Here is a 23,001-nt window from a genome sequence, read left to right on the forward strand (position 1 = left end):
AAATTCGTAGTTAAGTGTGACAGGGAGGCAACATGTCGAACGTGGTTCGCGGTAGGCCCTCAGGTCTTGTTTTCTTCGACGAGACTTCATTTCACCATGATTAGTCAATTTAAACCACCCGAACTACGATTGGTCTATTATAAAATGAGGCGCTGTGATTGGCTGTAGCGTTGTCACTTGAAAATACATGTCAATGGAAACGGAAACCAACTCTAGGTAGACGGTTTCATGCAATATAGACTAGTTTTAAATGCAATATTTTTGTATGATAATGTATTATTTTATTTTAAAGGCTTATTATTTGTTCGTTTATCGCACGCGTTTAAAGGCAATTAAGCCTTCGAACCAATTAATACATTGTGTCACTCATCTTATAGGGCACCTGCGACGTTTAGTTAGGTAGCACAGAAATATGTCAGATGTAAATTAAGGTAAATTTGATAGTTAAAAATTGAAAAAATACAGCTGGTATTTTCGCGGTAGGTCCCCAGAGGACCTACCGTGAACACCGAAGTTCGAAAATTGCGGGCATCTTTTTCTTTTACTGCATTCAAGGCGTTATTATAAAGGGCCCTCCACACTCGTGCGCGAATCGAGGCGCGAAGCCGCGATCGCGAGTGTGGAGGGCTCTCGCGTCGATTTCGCAGATTGTTCACGCCTTTGCGCCTTATTCCCCGTTTTTTGTCGGTATTTGGCCCGCGTCAAAGGAGACGCGAAGCGCGAATTTGCAAGACTCCACACTCGCAATCGCTTCGCGCCGCGATTCGCTCAAGAGTCGGTTAATCTGTTTAACTGTCATAACCTTCTATCATATGGCGGCTACTTGGTTATATTCGGTGCGAATAGGTACGAACTTGATCAACCAAAAATCAATTTGACAATTCCCAGTTTGAATCAGTGCCTTGCCGCAAACTAAATCCGATCAGCTGACGCTTCGGCGCCATCTTGCCGCGAACCAAACTGCGAAATCGCCGTGAAGTTGTGCGAGTGTGGAGTCTACGTCAACGTCGCGGTATGTTCGCTCCGCGAAGTCGCGCCGCGATTCACGCGCATAGTCTGGAGGGGGCTTAAAGATAGGTTATGAATAAAGATGGTCTAGCCATACGAGGTATATATATGCAACCTTCTTTACGTTGTATTCATGCCTTTAAATTGTACCAATTTTATAGTGACATCTGGTGATGTAGTTTGGACAATCGGTAGTCAACTTTACACAAAAGTAGGTTATCGGATCCCATTAATAGAAATCGCCGCCATCTTTACTAATGTTATCTACATTTCTAAGTGTCGCCCCCCCCTGGGTTATATTATCACAAGCTCGCAACAGAAACGAATTATGTTCGCTGTTTTAAGCAACAAAATAACACAATGACACAAAACAATAAAAAGTCACTTTAGATTAAATTAGGTACACAAACTACTAAAATACTTTGGTTCGGTATGTTCTCAACGATCCTTCAGACCGTCCGGTCGTCTGATAGTACTCTAAGTTTTTTACCTATGGCAACGCTCGTAGTGTTTCCGGCTATTTTTTTTTCATGTTCACAATTATTTCACAATTTCACATTTTGTTTCGCTGCATGGGTGACGGTTTACGTCGTTTCAGTTTTCGTTACAAAATATTATATTAGATAGAAACAAGTAAGTGAAAACAATATTATTATATACATTTTTAAGTTAATTATTCAATCTGAACGCAAATAGAATGTTTTTGTAGTAACATTTTATCATCACATAATGTACATGGTTCTCCTTGTCCTCCATTCTCTTTTATTACTTATCACTGAAATTGGGTTAAGTTTTTGATTATTGTATTTTATAGGACTGTATTTAGTTGTAATTTAATAATACGTGATATATCATTACTATTCGCAAAGAAGCCTTTTCGATCAAAATAAAAACAGCACGCGTCACCCGCCATTGTTGATAAATAAAACGGCTGGGTCAGCTTTTTTGTTTTGATGAAGGGATTGCGAAAACTGACCCCCTTATGTAAATCATGATAGAAAGTCTCATCGACTTGTATATTATTCAAATTTAAAGAAATTGTGTACTTATATTATTTGTAATACCTGTTTTATCCTGCCCAATCGGGTTCCATTTTGTAAAACCAGGACGTGCATCAAGGTCGTGTCGGAATCTCGCGATTTTTAAACGCGTAACCGTGAATTTTATGACACTAACGTTTTGGTCGCGTGGTACAGATTGCGACTGCCACAATTTCATCGGTATAACAATAATTCAATACGCACAACATTGATCGGACAATTCGTACCTATTCTGTTGATTTTTTAAGGTAGAATAAAATGTCTGAACAACCACGAGGAAGGGGCAAGGCTCGCGGCCGCGCCGGGCGCGGGTCGCAGGAGAGCGGGCAGGCGCCGCGGCGGCCGGGCGAGGCGCCGGCGGGCGGCGCGGGAGCCGGCGCCGGGCCGCGGCCGCAGCCGCCGGCGGCCTGGGGCCCGCCCACCGCGGCGCCGCCCGTGCGCGCCGGCGGGCCCGCCGTGGCCGCGCCGGCCGGCCGCGCCTCGCACAGGACCACGCCGTCCACCCACGCGCATCCGGGGGATGTTGACATACAACAGAGAATGCAGACATTGGACATAGGTACTTTTTGTTATGGTTCATTGAGATAAGGGTACTCTGATATGATCATCCGATACAAACGAGACTGTCATCACCATTGATTGTAAACATTATTTTTACTGATCCTTATTTGTTATCTAAACTTGAATTTCTTATTAAATTTTAGGCCAGGGTGCACCGGGAGCCTCGGGCGAGCCCGGCGGCGCTGTGAGTGGTCGCGGCTCGCGTCGTGGTGGTGGACGGGTGCTGCCAGAAAATGTGATGATTCTCCGCACCCGCCCGGATCAGCTGCAATCTAAGAAAGGTAAGGGTTCCTGAAAGTTAACTTGTACAGGGTCAATATGACCTGTGCCGCACTGATTCTGTTAAAAAGCTCATTCCTCTCAAATGTCTGTCAGCATGCAAGCATTTGTTACAGTAAATATTTAAATATAGTAGACCAATAAAAGGAAGCAAAGTTGTCTATTGATTATCTAGAACTAGAGGCACTTGCGAACTATTATTACTAAACCCCTGGGTTTTGAAATCTGTTCACATTATAGAGAATTACATCGCGCAACAACAACAAATTAGTTTTTTCTTTGACAGTCAGAATGGTGGTTGTACTATTCTTTGGTATTAATTTTAAGTGCCGGGAGGCACAATTTTTTTTAAAATATGGTATGCTTTTTTTTTTATTTTTATTAAGGTACACCCGTCATCATGACTCACTTTTCCACCCCCTTTTCACCATACGGGGTGATTTTGGGATTGAAAACTATACTATAACCTTCAACATATCAAAAACTATCTACACACCAAATTTCAACTAAATAGGAGTTTTAGATTTTGTTATTTGTGTATTATTACTATCTTACAATACAAATTTCAGCTTCCTTGGACTTCAGGAAGTACCCTAAGGGTTTTGATGATCATCAGTGAGTCAGTGAAGAAATCGAGTTTTTAGATATTAACACAATCTGAAGTATAATAATTTTTTATGTTTAATAAGTCCACTATTGACATCATATACCGAGAATTTTGTTTATCTCGTATAATCCAAACCCAAGTTATGAGGGTTCAAAAAAACGACAAAGCGCTTTAAGAAAAGTAAGGTAGTGCACTTCGGTTTGCTCTTGGCGCGGGCACTGCCCAGATTTTGATTATTGAAACCTCACTGTGATTTGTAGTTACAAATGCTAATGCTACCTAGCTATTTAGGTAGTTCGAACTAGCACCAAATGTGCTTAAAAGTACATTCTAGTGTAAAACATTCCCGCACCCGAAACCCTGGGGTATGGTCAAAGTGTAGTTCGCGAATAATCATTTATCCCTAATTGTCTTCATTCAGAGGGAACAGTTTTTTGTCTGGCTAAAATTGCGAATTGCTGCAGCACAAACAACACATTTACTATGGACAGTTAACCTGTCTAATACATTAAAATAACAAATATGACTGTTCTCTCTTCTTCTTTCCATCCTTTTATCTCCTGCTGGGGTGTAGGGCTCGCACCATTTTCTTCCAATGACTCCGGTCCTGGGCAGCTTGGGTAACCTCCCACCCCATCCACAATACAACCAACTCTTGCTCCACGGAACGGCGCCAAGTAAATTTAGGGCGGCTGTTCTATAACAAGTAACAAAATAAAGAGGGAAATCTGACTGATGTCCATAAACACTAGAAATAAAAATAAGCAAGTCATTGATGTTAAAGGCTTATAACAGAGTCGAGGTCTACTTGACAGACAAACATGGGTGGTCCAAACTAGAAACTGTAATAATGTGTAGAACAGGTGACACAGCTCGGGTAAGAAAGCATATCAAATATTTTATGTAGGTATTTCATAGCAATCAGTCAGATTTATGTAATATATATGTATTCTCATTTATTTTATTTTCTTTCCCTTTTGTAAAAAATCGATGTTTTCTGAAAGAGCTACATATTTGTATGATTTGATGTACATATATACAGGGTTCTTGAGCAGTTAGCCATACGGGAATATAAGTTGCGAAAAGTCTCTAAAAAAATCTTAGGTAAGGCTTGGTCACCTTCGGTGGCATGGCAGGGGGGCATGGAACACTGCGTCAGATTCAGACGTCGCTCTGAAGTTGAGCGAGACGAATCTACGCGCGTATTAAGCGACGTCCCGCTCGCACGTCGGAGCAACGTGCGAATCGGACGCAAAGTGCCATGCCCCATAGCGTTATCAAGTAGCACGAGACACCCTTATTTGTCTATCTCACTTAAAACCAAGAATAAAGAAGACGGTAGTTTTTCTTGCAACCGAGCGAACCAGTGTACAATATGACCTCGAGACCTGTATAACCTTCGTAACTAGAGAGGGCACTAAATGCGTCGTCTTAACTGCTCGGTGAGCCTTATGAATGACACTCTAGGCTGCGTGTTATTATGATTACGATGGAGCGCAAGTACGTAGTACTTTGTTTAGCCACTGTAACTTGAACCTTAAGCCTATTGCATAATTAAGGAGTGCGCTCGTACTGGTTTTCCTTAGAGTTGATCACAGATGCGCTTGATAAGTAAGTGGACTTACATTAATACACAACAGACAAGGCGTTTGCGATGCCCTGATTGGCTAAGATTCTAGCATCCCTTCCTAGCCAAGCCATAGTATTGCACGAATCGAAACAAACTAGTACAATGACCATATTTTTTATGGATAAAATGTCAAACTTTAAAAGAAACTACCACTTTTTTTTCAAAAATGTGTTGTAATGCTGATCTATAATGAAATAACATATTCAAATATGGCTAACTGCTAAAAAAGAACCCTGTATTTTTTAAATCAATAAGACGTAATGTTTTTAAAGATGTGTGCCCACGAGTAAAAAATATTTAAAGAAAAATAAAGGCTTAAATAAAATAAATAATATGCATACTTGAATAATAAAATAAACTATCTTTAGCCTTTGTCTTAAGTATGTGATCTATTGTTTGTATAGGTTCTTTCGGCGACCCACTGGAGTTGATGGCGAATTACTTCACCGTCCACTCCACGCCACAGTGGCGCCTGTACCAGTACCACGTGGACGTGGACCCCGAGGAGGACAGCACCAGCACGCGCAGGGGGCTGCTGCGCGTCCACGCCAACACTCTCGGAGGGTGAGACCAGAACACTAAAGCTGAGAAACATCATCCTTACTATAGATAGATATACCATTTAACTGGGACGGTTGGTAAGAAGCTATTATGGTCAGCAACGGTCTGCGGCGGTAGCACGGTCGCGTTTTTATCGCCTGTCGCGTTCTAACAAGTTAGTGCGAAAGTGATAGGTGATAAAAATGTACCCATGCTGCGAGATTTGATCTTAGTAGAAAATTTCCGTGCTAATTCTTTACCAACCGATTGAGATGAGTGGTCGACTTATAGTTTTCAACCATATTATGTGTGTTTATACATGTAAGTAAAAAAAATGAAATGTTTACAGATACATTTTTGACGGCTGCGTCTTGTACACCGTGAAAAAACTGCACCCCAACCCTTTGGAATTATACTCCGACCGTAAGACGGATGGGCAGCGTATGAGACTTCTGATAAAGGTTAGTACATAAAAATACGCATTTCTCCATTTTCTGGTATTATTTTCTTACTTTATACATAAATTCTTGTGGCGGCTCAAGCTAGCCTCCATATGTAATGTCTTTTTAGCATAATCTGGTCGCTGCGGTATTATTATTTAACTATCTATATTAACTTTCAACGTAAACTCCACATTGTTGTGTTTTTTATTCCAGCTAACCCAAGATGTCGCCCCTGGAGACTATCATTATCTCCAGATATTCAATCTGATCATCAGAAAGTGCTTTTATAAGCTGAATTTGCAGTTGATGGGCAGGGACTTTTTCGACCCTGATGCTAAGGTAAGTAACACAAAGTGGAGTTTAATAGAAATTGCAAAATATGCAAACAGATATGACAGGTTTTTGTTAGCAAAACCTAACCTAACTTAACCATATATTTTTTCTGAAAATTGATATAAATAAAATATCTAAGTATACATATATACATACTGTCCATAGGATCATGGTTGTCCTTAAAAATGCAAGATAAAGTAAAGTGGTTTGTTTACATTATTTTCAATATCTATTAAACTAAAGTACCATCAAATTGAGCGGTAAGATGAATTCGTTTTATAACTACGATTATTTTATAGGTTGACATCCCAGAACACAAGCTCCAAATTTGGCCTGGTTACAAAACAACAATAAATCAATATGAAGACCGCCTCCTTATGGTGACAGAGATCACCCATAAAGTGCTGCGCATGGACACTGTTTTGCAAATGCTGCAAGAGTATGCCCAAACCAAGGGCGCTAACTTTAAAAAAATATTCGTGGAAGACGTGGCAGGTAAATACATTATTTTTAACTAGTTTGCAGTTGATAGTTATTTCATCCACATCTATTTGTATGAACTTGAGATTATCTTTATCTACAAACATTAAAACCCTCGATACGCAAACCGCAAATAAACTGTTCAGAACCCCTAGTGTACATTTACACAATACACTTAACAGTTGTATAAAAATAAACTGTTTTGTTAAAACATATTTCTTATCTTATTTCATCACATTCAAATTAAAAAAATAATTTCTTATCACATTCAAATTTCGAACATCTCTGAAAAACAGAATATTTTGAATAACAACCTATCTAATACCAGTGGAAATGACTTACTCAAAATGATATGACGATTTCAAACAATTTTGATAAATGCCGCAAGTTACTTAATATTGAATGATATGGCTGTTGGGGCCCACCCTTGCTTATCTATGAATTGAAAAATAAGTGTTTTGGCAAATAATTCTATTTTGGTACAAGCTTTTATCACTGACTGTACTTTTCTTTCAACAGGCAATTAATACTTATCGAGACAATTCTAAAAACCCGAAATATAATTAGGTTGAGTTCTTATACTACCTCCTGTCTCCATCATCAGATCAGCTTGATGGTACCATAATATTGTAATGTCACCTGACTTAAATATGTATGCAAAATGTCAGCTTCATTGGAAACCGGGAAGTGGGTCAAATTTAACTTGCAAGATTTGACCCATACAAACATACAGTTACATTGCAAGTTAAATACAAGCTTGTAAAAAAGTTCCGTGACATGCGTGAAACAAGTTATCATTTACCCTGATTTTTAATATTTATATCTATGAGCTATCAATTATTGTTCAATCCTTTTTTGCGTTTCATTATGTGGCACTATGGTAGTCACGTAAACTACTATTAAAATTCTAGGCAAAATCGTCATGACGGACTACAACAAGCGAACGTACCGCGTAGACGATGTGGCCTGGAACGAGTCTCCGTCGTCCACATTCAAAATGAAGGACCAGACCATATCCTACATGGATTACTACAAAACCGTAAGTACTGGAGCAGGTAGTGATCCCGATGTGGGAACTTGGCACCCTGAAAAGTTAATGCCAAATAATCGTCTAGCAAATACTCTAACTCCTTTTTTTTACTTCTGCTGCTGAGTGTACCAGTCCCGAGTAGTTAAAAAATCTAGTAGGCACTTATTGTTGATTTGTCAATTTCTTAGTTCAGAAATACATAAAGTCAATCTTTGTTAAGATGAGGTTCTGGTTAATGATATGTGCATTAAGTTTTGCTTAACGGCATTAATGAACCGGTCCTACTTTGTGCAGAAATACAACATCCGCATCAACGACGCGAAGCAGCCGCTGCTGATCTCGCGCTCCAAGCCGCGCGAGGTGCGCGCCGGCATGCCGGAGCTGGTGTACCTGGTGCCCGAGCTGTGCCGCCAGACCGGCCTGTCCGACGAGATGCGCGCCAACTTCCAGCTCATGAAGGCCATGGGCGTGCACACCAAGATCGGCCCCGACACCCGCATACAGAAGCTGCTCGCCTTCAACCGGCGCTTCACGCAGAACAAGGAGGTGGTTGCGGTAAGTTTGTACTGTCCACTCTCCACTGTCCAGTCTCCAGCCGGCGTGCCGTAACATACGCGGCTCCCGTTTGGCTGACGCCTTAACAAATGATAAAGAAATATTTTATCGTTAGATGTGTTACTTACGAAAATATGAATATAAATAAAATGAAATATAAAAAAAATATTGATGCTAATGATAATATATTATGATTGCAAAAGCTTTTGTCTTGTTAAGCCTGCTCTTATTTTTTCTTTGCAGACCTTAAAAACGTGGATAAAATCCAAGAATGTCTAGGAATCTAATCAATTGATTAACTTACAGGAACTGGGGACGTGGGACCTCAAGTTAGCCAATGACCTGATCAAGTTCAAAGGCCGTCTACTTCCGCCGGAGAATATCACGCAGGGCGACGGACGGAAATACCCCGCCGGCCTCACCACTGAAGGCTGGACCAGAGACATGAGGTTATTATTGTGGTGTTAGCGGGCCTTTTGAGTGCCATGGTTAGTCATTTCTGCTGTTAAGGGGATCCCTGGCATCAATGACCTTCGATCTGAATCCCTTAGAATGTTTTTATAGCTTATCATTAATGGCAACGGCTTTTTAGTATCCCATATTTACTTAAAGCTCATCAAATTTAAAAAATTGCAGGCCAAAAAACTGGTTTTCTGTGCTTTTGTGTTAATTAGTTTAGAATTAAAATCTCTGATCAGTTTTTAGAGACGTAAAAGACGAACCCAAATATGTAAATTTCGTATATATAAGATCCTTCACTGCAATCAAGTAACAAAAAAATGTCTTTTTTATTACAATATTTAAAAAATCATAGAAGAATATGAATTTTAAAATATTGTAATAAAAAAACATTATTACAATATTTAAATAATCATAAAAGAAGTAAGTATTCATTTCTTTTAAAATCTGACAGATCAGGGAGATAAAAGCTTGAAGAACCTATAGCCGTTTGTCTTATCCTCGTAAGGCCCAAGGTCCTACCTATAGGACTTATTCAGTTCGATGAAATTTAAATCATATTCAATTAGGACAGAGTTGCATTGGTTTTGTTTCGTGCAATTTTCAAACAAAATAAAATCTACTGTATTCCGTGCACTATAGGTTCAAATTCCAGTGGCAAATTTTGGATTTTTCATTTCTATGGCTGGGCCTTACGAGGTTATAATTCTATCCGTAGTGCAAATGTCCAAAATCGATGAAAACGGCCAATGTTTTGCACCTCTTTCGTGATCGAAGTGACATATTTTTTTTCACCACACCAACTGGTAAAGGCCCTCTTGGTTCATAAACGAATGAAAAAGTTGCATTTTATCCACATGTGGGGCAAAGTAATCAGATGCAAATTTTGAGTTGTTTCCTTATGTTAGCTGGTAGAATTGACTTTTAAATTATGATTTTGAATGATACCTTTTATATTGCGTTCATTTGGATTTGATTTGGTTTGATTATTTTGGCATTTCATAGTTAGTATTTTTCTCGTGTTGGTGTGGTGAAAATTTTTTGTGTTTCACTCGGAGGCAAAGTTTGTTTAACCCTCGTGCCTTGAAACCCTCGCGAGGCTATATTAGCACGAGCGGTTAAACAACAACTTTGCCCCCTTGTAAATAAAAAAATTAACTATTTATCTTTGTGATTGATAAAAAAACGGGTGGATGTAGGTTACTGAATCCATAATAATACCTGCAGGTCTCGGCCTCTGCTCTCGTTCGGGCCGTGCCCCTCGTGGGTGGTGATCACGCCGGAGCGCCAGCGCCGCGACGCAGAGAGCTTCGTGCAGCTCATCATGAAGACTGGCAGCGGCGCGGGCTTCAGGATGCCGCAACCGGAAATAGGTATGTTCCAGATATAAGCCACTTAGGCAATAGCACTACTACCAAGTTTGGATTTCTATTGGAAATATTTTTTAGTAATAAGCATTAATAATGTATGTCTCTTGTTTAGTGTCCATTCAGCGTGACGGGTCGATGGAGTACGCTAACATGTGCGAGAACGTTATCGCCAAGAAAAATCCGGCGCTCATTCTGTGCGTCTTGGCAAGACAGATGGCAGACAGGTGAATTTTGAAATATTTTGTTATATATCGAATTTTGGAAAATATTAGGTGATAATACGTGGTTTTAGGAAAACATCGTGAGGAAACCGGACTAATCCCAACAAGGCCTAGTTTACCCTCTGGGTTGGGAGATCAGATGGCAGTCGCTTTCGTAAAAACTAGTGCCTACGCCAAATCTTGGGATTAGTTGTCAAGCGGACCCCAGGCTCCCTTGAGCCGTGGCAAATGCCGGGACAACGCGAGGAAGAAAAAAAATTAGGTGATAATACGTGTTGTTGCGACCTAATGTAGACTTTGAAACACCCGTCAATAACCATCAATCAATCACCAACGTAAATAACCAATTACCTAAATTTGATTTAATTTCAGCTATATAATTAAGGCAGAACTAATAGGTGTCCGATTATAAAACTTTCATCTGGATAATCACTTATAGTTCAGATGCTCGATTACTCAACACAGTTCACTAGGAATAAAGTATTTAACCTGAGCTAAGAGTTCATAACCCTTTATCGGCCACTAAAAGACGTTTACTGTCATAGTATAGAGTCGTAGCGTGCCATCTTCCCTTTTGAGCGATCGTCTCCTGTGCCAGGTACGAGGCGATCAAGAAGAAGTGCACCGTGGACCGCGCCGTGGCCCACGCAGGTGGTGTGCGGCCGCAACATGACCAGCAAGTCCGCCATGTCCATCGCCACCAAGGTGGCCATACAGATCAACTGCAAGGTAAACTATATATCCTATTATATGTCAAATCAAGGATATTAAACATTAAGAGCCCTTAATCCTTGGAGCGTTCTCCGATTTCACGAAATAACGCTCGATAGATGGCGTTGGCGCTCGGTACGCGAGCGCCGGCAACGCGATGCGCGTTTCAATGCAGACTAGAATAATCTTGATAGTTTTCAATATAATTTCAAGCAACATTAATTTTAGTGTTATATGATATCATATGGGCACTCTTTATTTTATTTTATATGCACAGTAGTTTTTTTATGTACACTACTACTAAGTGTACAGACTACAGAGTGTACTATAACCCTTGCTCTTTATTCTGTCTCTTTCACACCAATGGAAAATGAAGAAGTTAGTAAATGACTGCAGGTATAAATAAAGTATATTAGTGCGATAGAGAGACAGATAGTGTTTCGTTGTCGTATCGTAAACGATTGGCATGTTGGCCGCACACTTGCTTGGTGCCTAGCCAAAATACCAATCGTTTGCGTATATTAGTGCGATAGAGAGACAGTAGTGTTTCGTTGTCGTATCGTAAACGATTGGCATGTTAGCTACGCACCCATGATACCTAGCCAAGAAGCCAATCGATTGCGCATATTAGTGCGATAGAGAGACAGATAGTGTTTCCTTGTCGTATCGTAAACGTTTGGCATGTTGGCTACGCACCCATGCTGCCCAGCCAAGATGCCAATCGTTTGTGCATATTAGTACGAGAGAGAGACAGATAGTGTTTTCGTTGTCGTATCGATTGGCATGGTGGCTACGCACCATGCTGCCTAGTCAAGATGCCAATCGTTTGCGCACATTAGTGCTATAGAGTTTCAGTGTTATTTGAAATCACGTTAGGGTTTGTATTATTATTTATGACCCGAATGAAGTCCATCCAGGTTCTTATGATGGAGTCAGGAGCTTGGTCACCAGAACTCCTAATCTACTCATTATAATTCCATCGTGCTTGGGCTCAAAGATTTGCCCCTGACGAACACCATCGATCTAGATGAGGTCCAGGGTCTCATGACGGAGTCAGGAGTTGGTCACCAGAACTCCCCAGAACTCCTAATCTACTCATCATAACTCCATCGAGCTTGGGCTCAATAGATTGTACCCTGATGAGCACCATCAATCTAGATGAAGTCCAGGGTCTCATGATGGAGTCAGGAGTAGGTCACTAGAACTCCTAATCTACTCATTATAATTCCATCGTGTTTGGCCTCAAAGATTTGCCCTGACGAACACCATCGATCTAGATGAGGTCCAGGGTCTCATGATGGAGTCAGGAGTTTGGTCACCAGGACTCTTTATCTACTTATCATAACGCCATCGTGTTTGGGCTCAATAGATTTGCCCTGACGAGCACCATCAATCTAGATAAAGTCCAGGGTCTCATGATGGAGTCAGGAGTTGGTCACTAGAACTCCTAATCTACTCATTACTAATTCCATCTGTGTTTTGGCTCAAAAGAATTGCCCTGACGAGCACCATAGATCTAGATGAGGCCCAGGGTCTCATGATGGAGTCAGGAGTTGGTCACCAGAACTCGTAATCTATTTATCATAACTCCATCGTTGTTTGGGCTCAATTAGATTTACCCCGACAAGCACCATCAAATTACCATTATGATTAATAGATTAGGAGTTCTGTGACCAACTCCTGAGTCCATCATGAGACCCTCGACTTAATCTAGATCGATGGTACTCGTCAGGGCAAATCTTTTGAGCCCAAACACGATGGAGTTTATGATGAATAGACTAGGAGTTCTGGTGACCAACTCCTGACTGCCATCATGAGACCCTGGACCTTCATCTAGGTCCCGATGGTGCTCGTCATGGCAAATCTCATGAGCCCAAAACGTCTGGAATTATAATGAGTAGATTAGGAGTTCTAGTGACCAACTCCTGACTCCATCATGAGACCCTGGACTTTATCTAGATTGATGACGCTCGCCAGGGCAAATCTCATTGAGCCCAAACACGATGAGGTTATGATGAGTAGTTTAGGAGTTCTGGTGACCAACTCCTGACTCCATCATGAGACCCTGGACCTCATCTAGATCGATGGTGTTCATCAGGGCAAATCTATTGAGCCCAAACCACGATGGAGTTATGATCAGTAGATTAGGAGTTCTGGTGACCAACTCCTGACTCCATCATGAGACCCTGGACCTCTATCTAGGTCGATTGTGTTCGGTCAGGGCAAATCTATTGAGCCCCAAACACGATGGAGTTATGATGAGTAGACTTAGGAGTTCTGGGTGACCAACTCCTGACTCCATCATGAGACCCTGGGCCTCATCTAGATCTATGGTGCTCGTCAGGGGCAATTCTTTGAGCCAAAACACGATGGAATTATAATGAGTAGATTTAGGAGTTCTAGTGAGCAACTCCTGACTCCATCATGAGACCCTGGACTTTATCTAGATTGATGGTGCTCGTCAGGGCAAAATCTATTGAGCCCAACACGATGGCGTTATGATACGTAGATAAAGAGTCCTGGTGACCAAACTCCTGACTCCATCATGAGACCCTGGACCTCATCTCGAATCGATGGTTCGTTCGTCAGGGCAAAATCTTTTGAGCCCAAACCCACGATGGGATTATATATGGGGTAAGTGTGCTTTTAGATTAGGAGTTCTGGTGACCAAACTCCTGGACTCCATCATGAGAACTTGGACTTCATCCGGGTCAAAAATAATAATGCAAATGCAAACCCTAACGTAATTTCAAGTAAAAATGCGTTTTTCAGAAAATCGCAGCCAAATAACACTAGACCCTACTCATAGTGTTGTGTTCCTGCCGGTGAGTAAGGTTGCCAGAGCTCAACGAGGGGCGGGAGGGGGTTAGAGTCTGCAACGCGCATGTAACTCCTCTGGAGTTGCAGGCGTACATAGGCTACGGAATACTGCTTACCATCAGGCGGGCCGTAAGCTTGTTTGCCACCGACGTAGTATAAAAAAAAGGACCACTGAAAATCCATCAATAAGCGAGAGTCTGTTAAGCATAGTGTAAAAAATGAACTTTTATTAAGATTTTCTAATCGCAGTATATAGTAGGGCTCCCGTATCCGTGTTATACGCCGAAACGGATACCCGTGTTCTTAAGCCCGGCGGTGCTAAGAACACGGTTTAAACGGAACCGCCGGGATCCGGATCCGTCTCCAAGAACCGTTCCCAAGAAAACGTTTCCTCAGATACGTATCTCCGTTTAAACGTGTACTTAAGACCGGCCCGAACGGATCCGAAACAGTTTGAGCCAATGCTTACAAGGTCTACTATTGAATGTTGACTTCAGATTGAATTTGTTAGGCGTAAATTTTTTTTTAATTGTTTTCTAACTGGGTGGATATTACATATTTAGCCAACTATTACTATATATAAATCGAAGTAGGTGGTCCCTATTCTATATTGTCTATTATTTTAATTTTAAACCCTATTCGGCCCCTAGTTTAGAATCTTATTTTTATAGTATTACTGTTTTTTAACCTTAATATCATTACATATTATATTTCAATGAAAGAAACACATTTTATATATACTAGGTGTAATAGTTTCGTGAAGACTATGTATTCAGACAAATACTACCTATATTAGTTAAAAATAACAGTTAAGAAAATAATTATTAATTACTTTGTGGTTATTTTTATCAATTTACTTGCTATGCGGAAAACAACAAATCTGCCAATGATGCAAAAAAAATACACACACAAGCGGAATTCGAAACGAAGAATTTCACGCGATAACCTTAAAGACTCATGCTACCTTTCTTACCTTTCGATTATATTGTTATAATACATTAAGATAGATCTCAAAATTGGCAATCATTCATATTCACTTGGACACTTTCAGTATTGGCCGCCCGGTGGCGTTCCATTCACTAGATTCTTAGAAAGTATGTTTTTCGAAGACCCTATTGTACGATATAGCCAAAACAAATAGGTTCCCAAACAATTATCAGAACTGTCACAACCAATTATGAGCTTTCATGTCCCTTGTATAAGGTAAACATATCCTGCATATATTGAAAATTGTACAACAGTACTGCAGCGGCAAACATTAAAGTACATGTATCCCATTGTTTTAGTAGCCGCACCACACTAAAAGGCATTTTTCTATGACGAGAGTGAGAGCTACAAGATTTTATTACTTAGTATATGATTTGATTGTAAATTTGTTTCAAATTAATCTTAATACTAGCATTTTGATTGTTTTTAATAATTGTTTTAAGATATTGCATTTTTAATTTTTACGAATATCATTTTGATTTCAATTTTATTGTGTAGCATTTAAATAAGTAGTCTACTCGTAGTCGTACTAATGAATAATTTTTTTTTTATTAAACTTCCAAACTTTGTGTTCTAAGATATTACTATTTTTTACACACGTTCCCCAAGATTACCTATTTTTGAAATACAACTATTATGTTATTGTTTGTTATTGATTATACACTAGATTTAACGAAATCTATTGATATCATTTGTTTATATACTTATACATTTTTGTTTTATAACGATATTCGATGGAATTAAGTAAATAATTTTAGTAAATATTGTAATTTTGAGCCTGTTGTTTGACTTCTGTTATATCAATCTACCTACTGAACTCGACCGATTCCTATAAAAAAAAATAACATTACCTATTCCTAAAAGGCTTTATCTCATTTCTCATGCTTTGAAAGTGGGTCGTTGTTTTTCTAAGAAGTGTGCAGAAAATGTACGTTTCTGCACTAGCGTCTTTTTTTCGTAGTTGGTTTTTTTTTACGATAAGCAATTAAACTTTAATTTTAAACGGATTTGTTGTACAATTTCCATTCTGATATTTAACTTCTTATTCTATAAATAACGATACCCTAAGTAAGTACCCTCAAGAAAGACTATAAAAGTTAATAATATGTACTTAGTTATATATTTTTAAACACATGTATCTTACTTTCCTTGTATTCCAAATGAAAATTAGAGTTGAGAGTGAAAATTAACTCAGATGAAAGGCACCATTTCAGCCTCGGACTATTGGCGATGTGAAAAACAGTATGAGTCTTATGTTAGATTTTTTTTTCCAGTTTGAATTTGAATCCCTCACTTTGATTAGAGTCCCTCGCTAGGCTTGGAGTTTTACTGTAAAATTCTTCGTTTCGTTTAGGATTTAATTTACACCCACGCCGTAAATATGTCTTTTTACTCCCTTGTGACACAAACTTATCTAAAGACTAACAAGAATACATAATAAAAATACCAACATAGTTAGGTTTGTCTATGATTTTTAGTAATATTTATATTGACTCCACCATTGCGCATTATGGTAATTCTGATTTTTGACATTTATTGCTTTAAGCTAAAAGGGCCATCTTATATTATTAGTACACTTAAACGTATAAAGTTCATTTTATATGATAATAATATGTAAAACTTTTCGTAAATTCAAAATTAATTACAATACAATTTATAAGTACATTTTATTATTGGCAGATCATTATACAAATGATAATTTAATAATTTTTACATGGTTTACTATAATAAGACAAAGATGTCAGGGCTCACGTCAGTTAAAAAATAAAATATATAATTCATATTGACCGAATGTATATTCAAGAAAACTCACACATACATTGTAATATGATTGACAATTGATTGAATTTTTACCACATAGGTACCCCAATAGGACTTATATCTACAGATTATTAAAAATATAACTGTTTTAAAATGTTCAGTTGGTAAAATAATACCAGATCAAGCACTTGGCAGATTTTATCGTGTACAGTCTTTATTGATTTTATTTTTATTACTAGCACTTTATATTTATTGCTATCAAGTTTATATAATAAACAATAAAGTTTTAGTATTTGAACTTTTATATAAATACTACTAATGGTAGCACTATACAGTATTTTCTAATTTCTACTCGTACTTATTGCAACTTAAAACATTGCAAGCAAAAACTAACAGAGGACCTACCGCGAACCACGTTCGTCGTGTTCGCCTCTCTGTCGCACTTATAAAATTTTACGTAAGTGTGACGGGGCGGCAACACGTCGAACGTGGTTCGCGGTAGGCCCTCCTGCTCAGAAAACGGTTTTGCAAATAAACCGTTTATTGAATTTCGACTCTATGAACCACCGGAAATAAGGTTAAATATGGCATAAACGTCATGAATCTTTTGTCCTACATAATTTGTAAGCTCTTACGTACGCCGGTCCGTTCCTCGTCCCTCCTACTCGTCAAGGACGTTTCCGGAGCCACGGGTAAATAAGATCCGTTTCTTCGAATACCCGTTTATCCGTGGAAACGGCTCTTAATTTACACGTGTGGAACGGGCCAGAAAACCGTTTACTTATTATTCGGAAACGGGTATTCGGAACGTGTAAACGAACACGGATCCGACCGCGAGCCTAGTATATAGCACTTCTCGGAACTCCGTAGCTGATTACGATCGCAACGAATGCCTGACAATCGAGCACAGGTCCGTCCTCTAAGCGCGCTCCGCGCGGACTGAGAGCGGGGCGTCGCTGCTGCGTGATTTATACGTGTTTTAAAAAAATATAAATTTACGGCAATGTAGGTCCCATAGTTATGATTTTTTTTTTATAGGTTAACATAAAGTTACAGTTTGCTATAATATTATTTTTAAAGCAAAATATGCGTACAATTTGCGGAAAAAAAATATAATAAAACCCTGTTTTCGCCAAAAAAATGAAGAAAACTCTGAAGGTATTTTATCAGATTTTTCAAATGAATCTTCGATTGTTAATCATTCCAGCCCCTCGTACGAGATATGTTGAATCAAATTGTAGTCATTCATGTACCAAATGATTCTTGTTTACAGCAAAATTGAGAACCGAAACGCCTCATCTCACTGCAAAATTTGGAAAAGACTCCCAAAAAAACTCATTAAAAAAGAGGTTTAAAAGAGAAAATGAAAATTTGAACTGTTGGAGCCGCTAGTTTAGGAAACGATTATTTAAGTACGTTACCAGTTTTTGAATAAATACTAATAGTTACGTCGTAATCTTGAATGAAAAAGGAAGCATTTACAAAATACGCTCGTCTGTAGGAATAAGGACTCTTAACAACGCTATCAAACACTGGTGACTTTAAAAACTGAGACCGATAGACACATCAGCTTTTTAAATATTGATTACTAAATTTTGTTATACATGTATATTCATTAAAAGATTAATTATTTTTATCTTATTAGGCGGGTCATTTGTTTCGTTCCATGTGGCTCCTGGCAGTCAAATTATTTTAAAGCCCGACCAGAAATATATGATCGTTGTCAAGAGGGTGCTGTTATTTTCATGTATAGAGTGACAGTTCAGTTTAGTATGAAATTTTTAGTTCCAATGATATGGCGTGTGATCTTATATATTAGTGGTCAGGCTTTACATGTATATATTTTTGTGGGCATATGACGTTATAACGATGTGCTCTGTGTGGCGGCACAGCTGGGCGGCGCGCCGTGGACGGTGGACATCCCGCTGCCCAACCTCATGGTGGTGGGCTACGACGTGTGCCACGACACGCGCAGCAAGGAGAAGAGCTTCGGCGCCTTCGTGGCCTCCATGGACCGCCAGCAGACGCGCTACATCTCCTCCGTCAACGCGCACACCTCCGGCGAGGAGCTCTCCTCGCACATGGGCTTCAACATCACCGTCGCGCTCAAGAAGTACCGCGAGATCAACCGTGAGTTGACTCGATCAATGTCTCTTCTAATTCATTACAAACAGCTTCGTGATGGCAGGTGGACTAAAATGATAACGGAGTGGTGGCCGCTTTCGGATGAAATATGCCGGACGCCAGACCGTTGGCTCGTTGGGTGGACGACATTCGGAAGATTGCGAGTCCCTTCTGGCTGAGATTAGCTCGGGACCGGGACGAGTGGGCGTACTAGATAAGAGGCATATGCTCAGCAGTGGGCGATAAAGGGCTGAGTGATAATGATGACTCGAGAACCGGCGTCGTAATTATACAGACCATGGTGCGCGTTCCGCCTCTGAATATTTAGTAACCTGACAGAAGATTGCCCGGGGTGCCTGCGTGACAATCGTTTGCGCTACGACAACGAAACGTTTTGTCACTATCATTCTTGCATATTAGTGCGACAGTGACACGTACGTTTAGTTCGCTACGGAACGTACACGATTGGCATGTTGATTACGCACTCTGTTACCTTTTTTTTCTTAGTTGTCCTTTTATTACTATGTCCTTGTCTTACTATTTTCATGCTAATTAGTACTCCTATCGGCACCATCAGCTGCCTAATGGCTACTCGTCGGTTCTTATTAGCCTGCTTAAAAATCATGTTCAGACTGGTGTCATTTCTACATTTTATAGTGTTGTAAATTACATATTTTATTATTAACAGAGAAGCTGCCGTCGCACATTTTCATTTACCGTGACGGCGTGGGCGACGGACAAATCCCCTATGTGCATAGCCATGAGGTAAGTTGACTTCATTTATTTTATTGACTGTTTAATCTTATTTTCACAACTACGTTTTCTCTGTGCTGTATTTGATACTATTGCCAATGTACTGTGATGAGTTGTCGTTTTTTAGTTGAACAGCCATAAATATGTGTATGGTTTTAAGGACGGGAAAGTAAGGGTATTGGTTCTTTTTCTGATTATTAATTACTTCCCAGTAACTCAAGATTGATTGATTATGTAAGACGTGAAAAGTCTAAGGCAATTTTGTTCTTCGAATTTGGCAGTGAAACGAGATGAAGCTGTACAGGTCCGTACATTATGCGGTAACATTGGCTGACAAAATTTGACTTTTCACAATTCAGTGACCAACTGCATAATGCCCTCTGTTTCGGCTCTCAAACTACGGTTACGTTTTTTTCTTGGTTTACACCTGTCTTTTCAATTTATATAACTGTTTGCCGATACTTAAACGAGTATGCAATCGAAGCGCGCTCACAAGGGTGTTAACATAGCCGTTGTCTTTACTTAAAACTGTAATTTGTACCAGGTTGGGGAAATCAAAAAGAAACTAAACGAGGTGTACGCGGAGGTGCCCTACAAGCTGTGCTTCATCATCGTGTCGAAGCGCATCAACACGCGCATCTTCGTGGCGCGCGGCCGCGGCGAGAACCCGCAGCCCGGCACCGTCATCGACGACGTCGTCACGCTGCCCGAGAGGTGCGTGTCCACTCGCGTGTGCAATCTCATACCAATACATTGTTTCTAAATTAACTGTAACCTTCAGGCCTTTTTACTAACTCGCGGAAATTCTTATGAAAACGTTTAGTGTGCCTGTGCCGTGCCTCAGCCGGTTTGTGCGTGAGGAAATTGCCTCGCGCGTATGCTCGCTCTGTGTGAACCCGCCTTTTTACGTAAAAACAACAATTATGTTATAGCACAAAATAACCCAACGACAAAATACAATTATGTGCTATAATTGGATTTTTGCATCTTGCCTAATATTTCCAATCACAGTTTTACATCTAAACCCATGTCATCAATCTTCGTCTCAGTGTTACTAGTAGTCCATCATTCAGACTTTATTGTCGATTTTTGACCAACTACTTGGTTTGTCATTGGCGGGACTATAATTTAGAGCCCCAAGCAAACTAACCAAAATATCTTTATTTTGTTTTATTGAGCGGTCAAGCAAGTCTCTTTATTTATTTTATCATAGTGTGATAATTATAATGTGGCATTTTTTATATCCGCAGATACGACTTCTTCCTCGTGTCTCAAAACGTGCGTGAGGGAACCATCGCACCGACGTCTTACAACGTCATCGAGGACTCGACTGGCCTGACCCCTGATCATGTAAGTACTTGTCTTTTTTTAACTGGACCCATATTTTAAACATGAGAATCTTTTGAACGAAAGGGGTTTTCCCTTTCGTCCAGAGAATCCCATGTTTTTGTAATTTCAGCAGAGTTAAAGCGGATTTTAATTCTTAGACAGCTTGTAGCGTAAAAACGTTTCAGGTTCAATAGTATGCAAGATTTCTCAATGTGCGTTCTTTGTGTTTTGTTAAAAGTCGTCTTAGCGATTTTCTTCGTCTTCGTCCCTTAAACTTGTAGATGTGGTAGGTAAGCTTGCCTTAATGCTTTTGCCAAGCGTGCCGGTAAGCGGGTGCAGGTGCTGAGATAAGTAACAAACACTAAGCGTTCGTTTTGCACACACGGATTTATTGTTTATTACGGCACACAGAAGAAACAGTTAGCACAATACACACAGTCAATAAAGAATAGAAGGAGAAAGAGCGAAAGCGAAAAGAAAGCAAACTATTTAACACAATGCAAGTGGAATGCAGTTCGGCTCGGAAGCACAGTAAAGCGCATGCGTCTCGCGTCGCGGTCTCAGAGATACTGAGTGCGCCTGCAGCGGCGGGCGCAATACATCGCTGTCAGCGCTGCAGCCGAAGGCCGCCCGTTAGACCGTTGCGTACGGCGCACAGCGCTTACAGCGGGACTCGATCAATTTACACCAGGACGAAGTGCATACCAACTAGAAATCTAATAACAAAATCTGTCGCTCTGTCCGCGAGTAATTTAAATACATATTTATATTGAGATTTTAGATCTAGAGTATTATTTAACTACTTATTTATTTATATATAATGTAATCTTAATATTAGTTATAAATTATTATAACTATACAAAATTATACATAATAATTATTATTTTCGGAATGAATTAAGGAAATTTACACACAATAAATTACCAATTCTTAATAATAAATTACAAATTATAGATTGGATCGATTCCGACCCCACATCACCCCCCTCCAGAGACCGTCAAGGGCGATAGAAAAAAAAAATGTTAATAATAATCTGGAATACGCACTGCACGTCCTGACTTTGTCCTTTTTACTGTGTTTTCAGTCTCTGGAGTAGGTTGAGTAGGTGGGACAGGAATAGGTACATTGGGCGTATCGGCCAGTATGTATGCAGGTTTAATACGATCTATGGACACTGTTACACTTTTGCCTTTCACACGCAACTTAAACACTTTTTCACCTCTGTCGAGCACTTCATACGGACCAGTATACGCTGGCTGCAGTGGTGGATGACTCGTATCATCTCTGAGCAGCACGTGACTGGCAGTTTTGAGGTCTTTATATATGAAGACTCGTCTGTTGTTCGTATGGCGTGACGCCGGCACTGGAGTGAGATTATGGGCAAACTTACGCAGGCGTGCGACATAATCTGTCACATCAATGGCGTCATCGGGCGTCTTAGCGTTTAGTAACTCTCCCGGCAATCTCAGTGGCTCCCCATACACGAGCTCAGCGGTCGAAGCGTTGAGATCTTCCTTGTACGCACTACGTATACCGAGCAGGACCAAAGGTAATGTGTCTACCCAGTTGCTAGTCGCGTGGCAGGTAATAGCAGCTTTCAACTGGCGATGGAAACGTTCCACGATTCCATTGCACGCCGCGTGGTAAGCTGTTGTGCGGCGATGCTGGAATCCGGCGAGCTCAGACAGATGTTTGAACAGGCAGCTCTCGAACTGTCTGCCACGATCTGTTACGATGTTGTTAGGGCAGCCGAACCGTGATATCCAGCCGTGTAGAAGTCCTCGAGCTACGGCTTCTGCTGTGATCTCTTGTAGAGGTACCACCTCAGGCCAACGTGTATATCGATCGACAGCTGTGAGGCAGTATTTGAATCCTTGAGATACTGGCAAGGGGCCTATGAGGTCTATATGGATGTGCATAAATCTCGCTCTTGGAAGTCTGTATGTCCCAAGTGGCGCAG

The 23,001-nt window shown here is 40.2% G+C and overlaps 1 protein-coding gene across 1 annotated transcript; it reads left to right on the top strand.

Annotated features, from left to right (window-relative positions):
• The first annotated feature begins 1,416 nt into the window (after positions 1 to 1,416).
• LOC133517190 (piwi-like protein Siwi) lies at positions 1,417 to 21,116 on the top strand. The gene is given in 18 exon segments (XM_061850392.1): positions 1,417 to 1,641; positions 2,297 to 2,607; positions 2,753 to 2,890; positions 5,530 to 5,689; positions 6,015 to 6,126; positions 6,322 to 6,447; positions 6,741 to 6,936; positions 7,833 to 7,960; positions 8,246 to 8,506; positions 8,813 to 8,955; positions 10,193 to 10,338; positions 10,448 to 10,559; positions 11,155 to 11,197; positions 11,199 to 11,285; positions 18,728 to 18,965; positions 19,648 to 19,724; positions 20,257 to 20,426; positions 20,963 to 21,116. Coding segments are annotated over 17 exon segments (2,577 nt in total). The 5' UTR covers positions 1,417 to 1,641; positions 2,297 to 2,306; the 3' UTR covers positions 21,102 to 21,116.
• The last annotated feature ends 1,885 nt before the right edge of the window (positions 21,117 to 23,001 follow it).

This window comes from Cydia pomonella, chromosome 4 (assembly GCF_033807575.1).
Source record: "Cydia pomonella isolate Wapato2018A chromosome 4, ilCydPomo1, whole genome shotgun sequence".
NCBI lineage: Eukaryota > Metazoa > Arthropoda > Insecta > Lepidoptera > Tortricidae > Cydia > Cydia pomonella.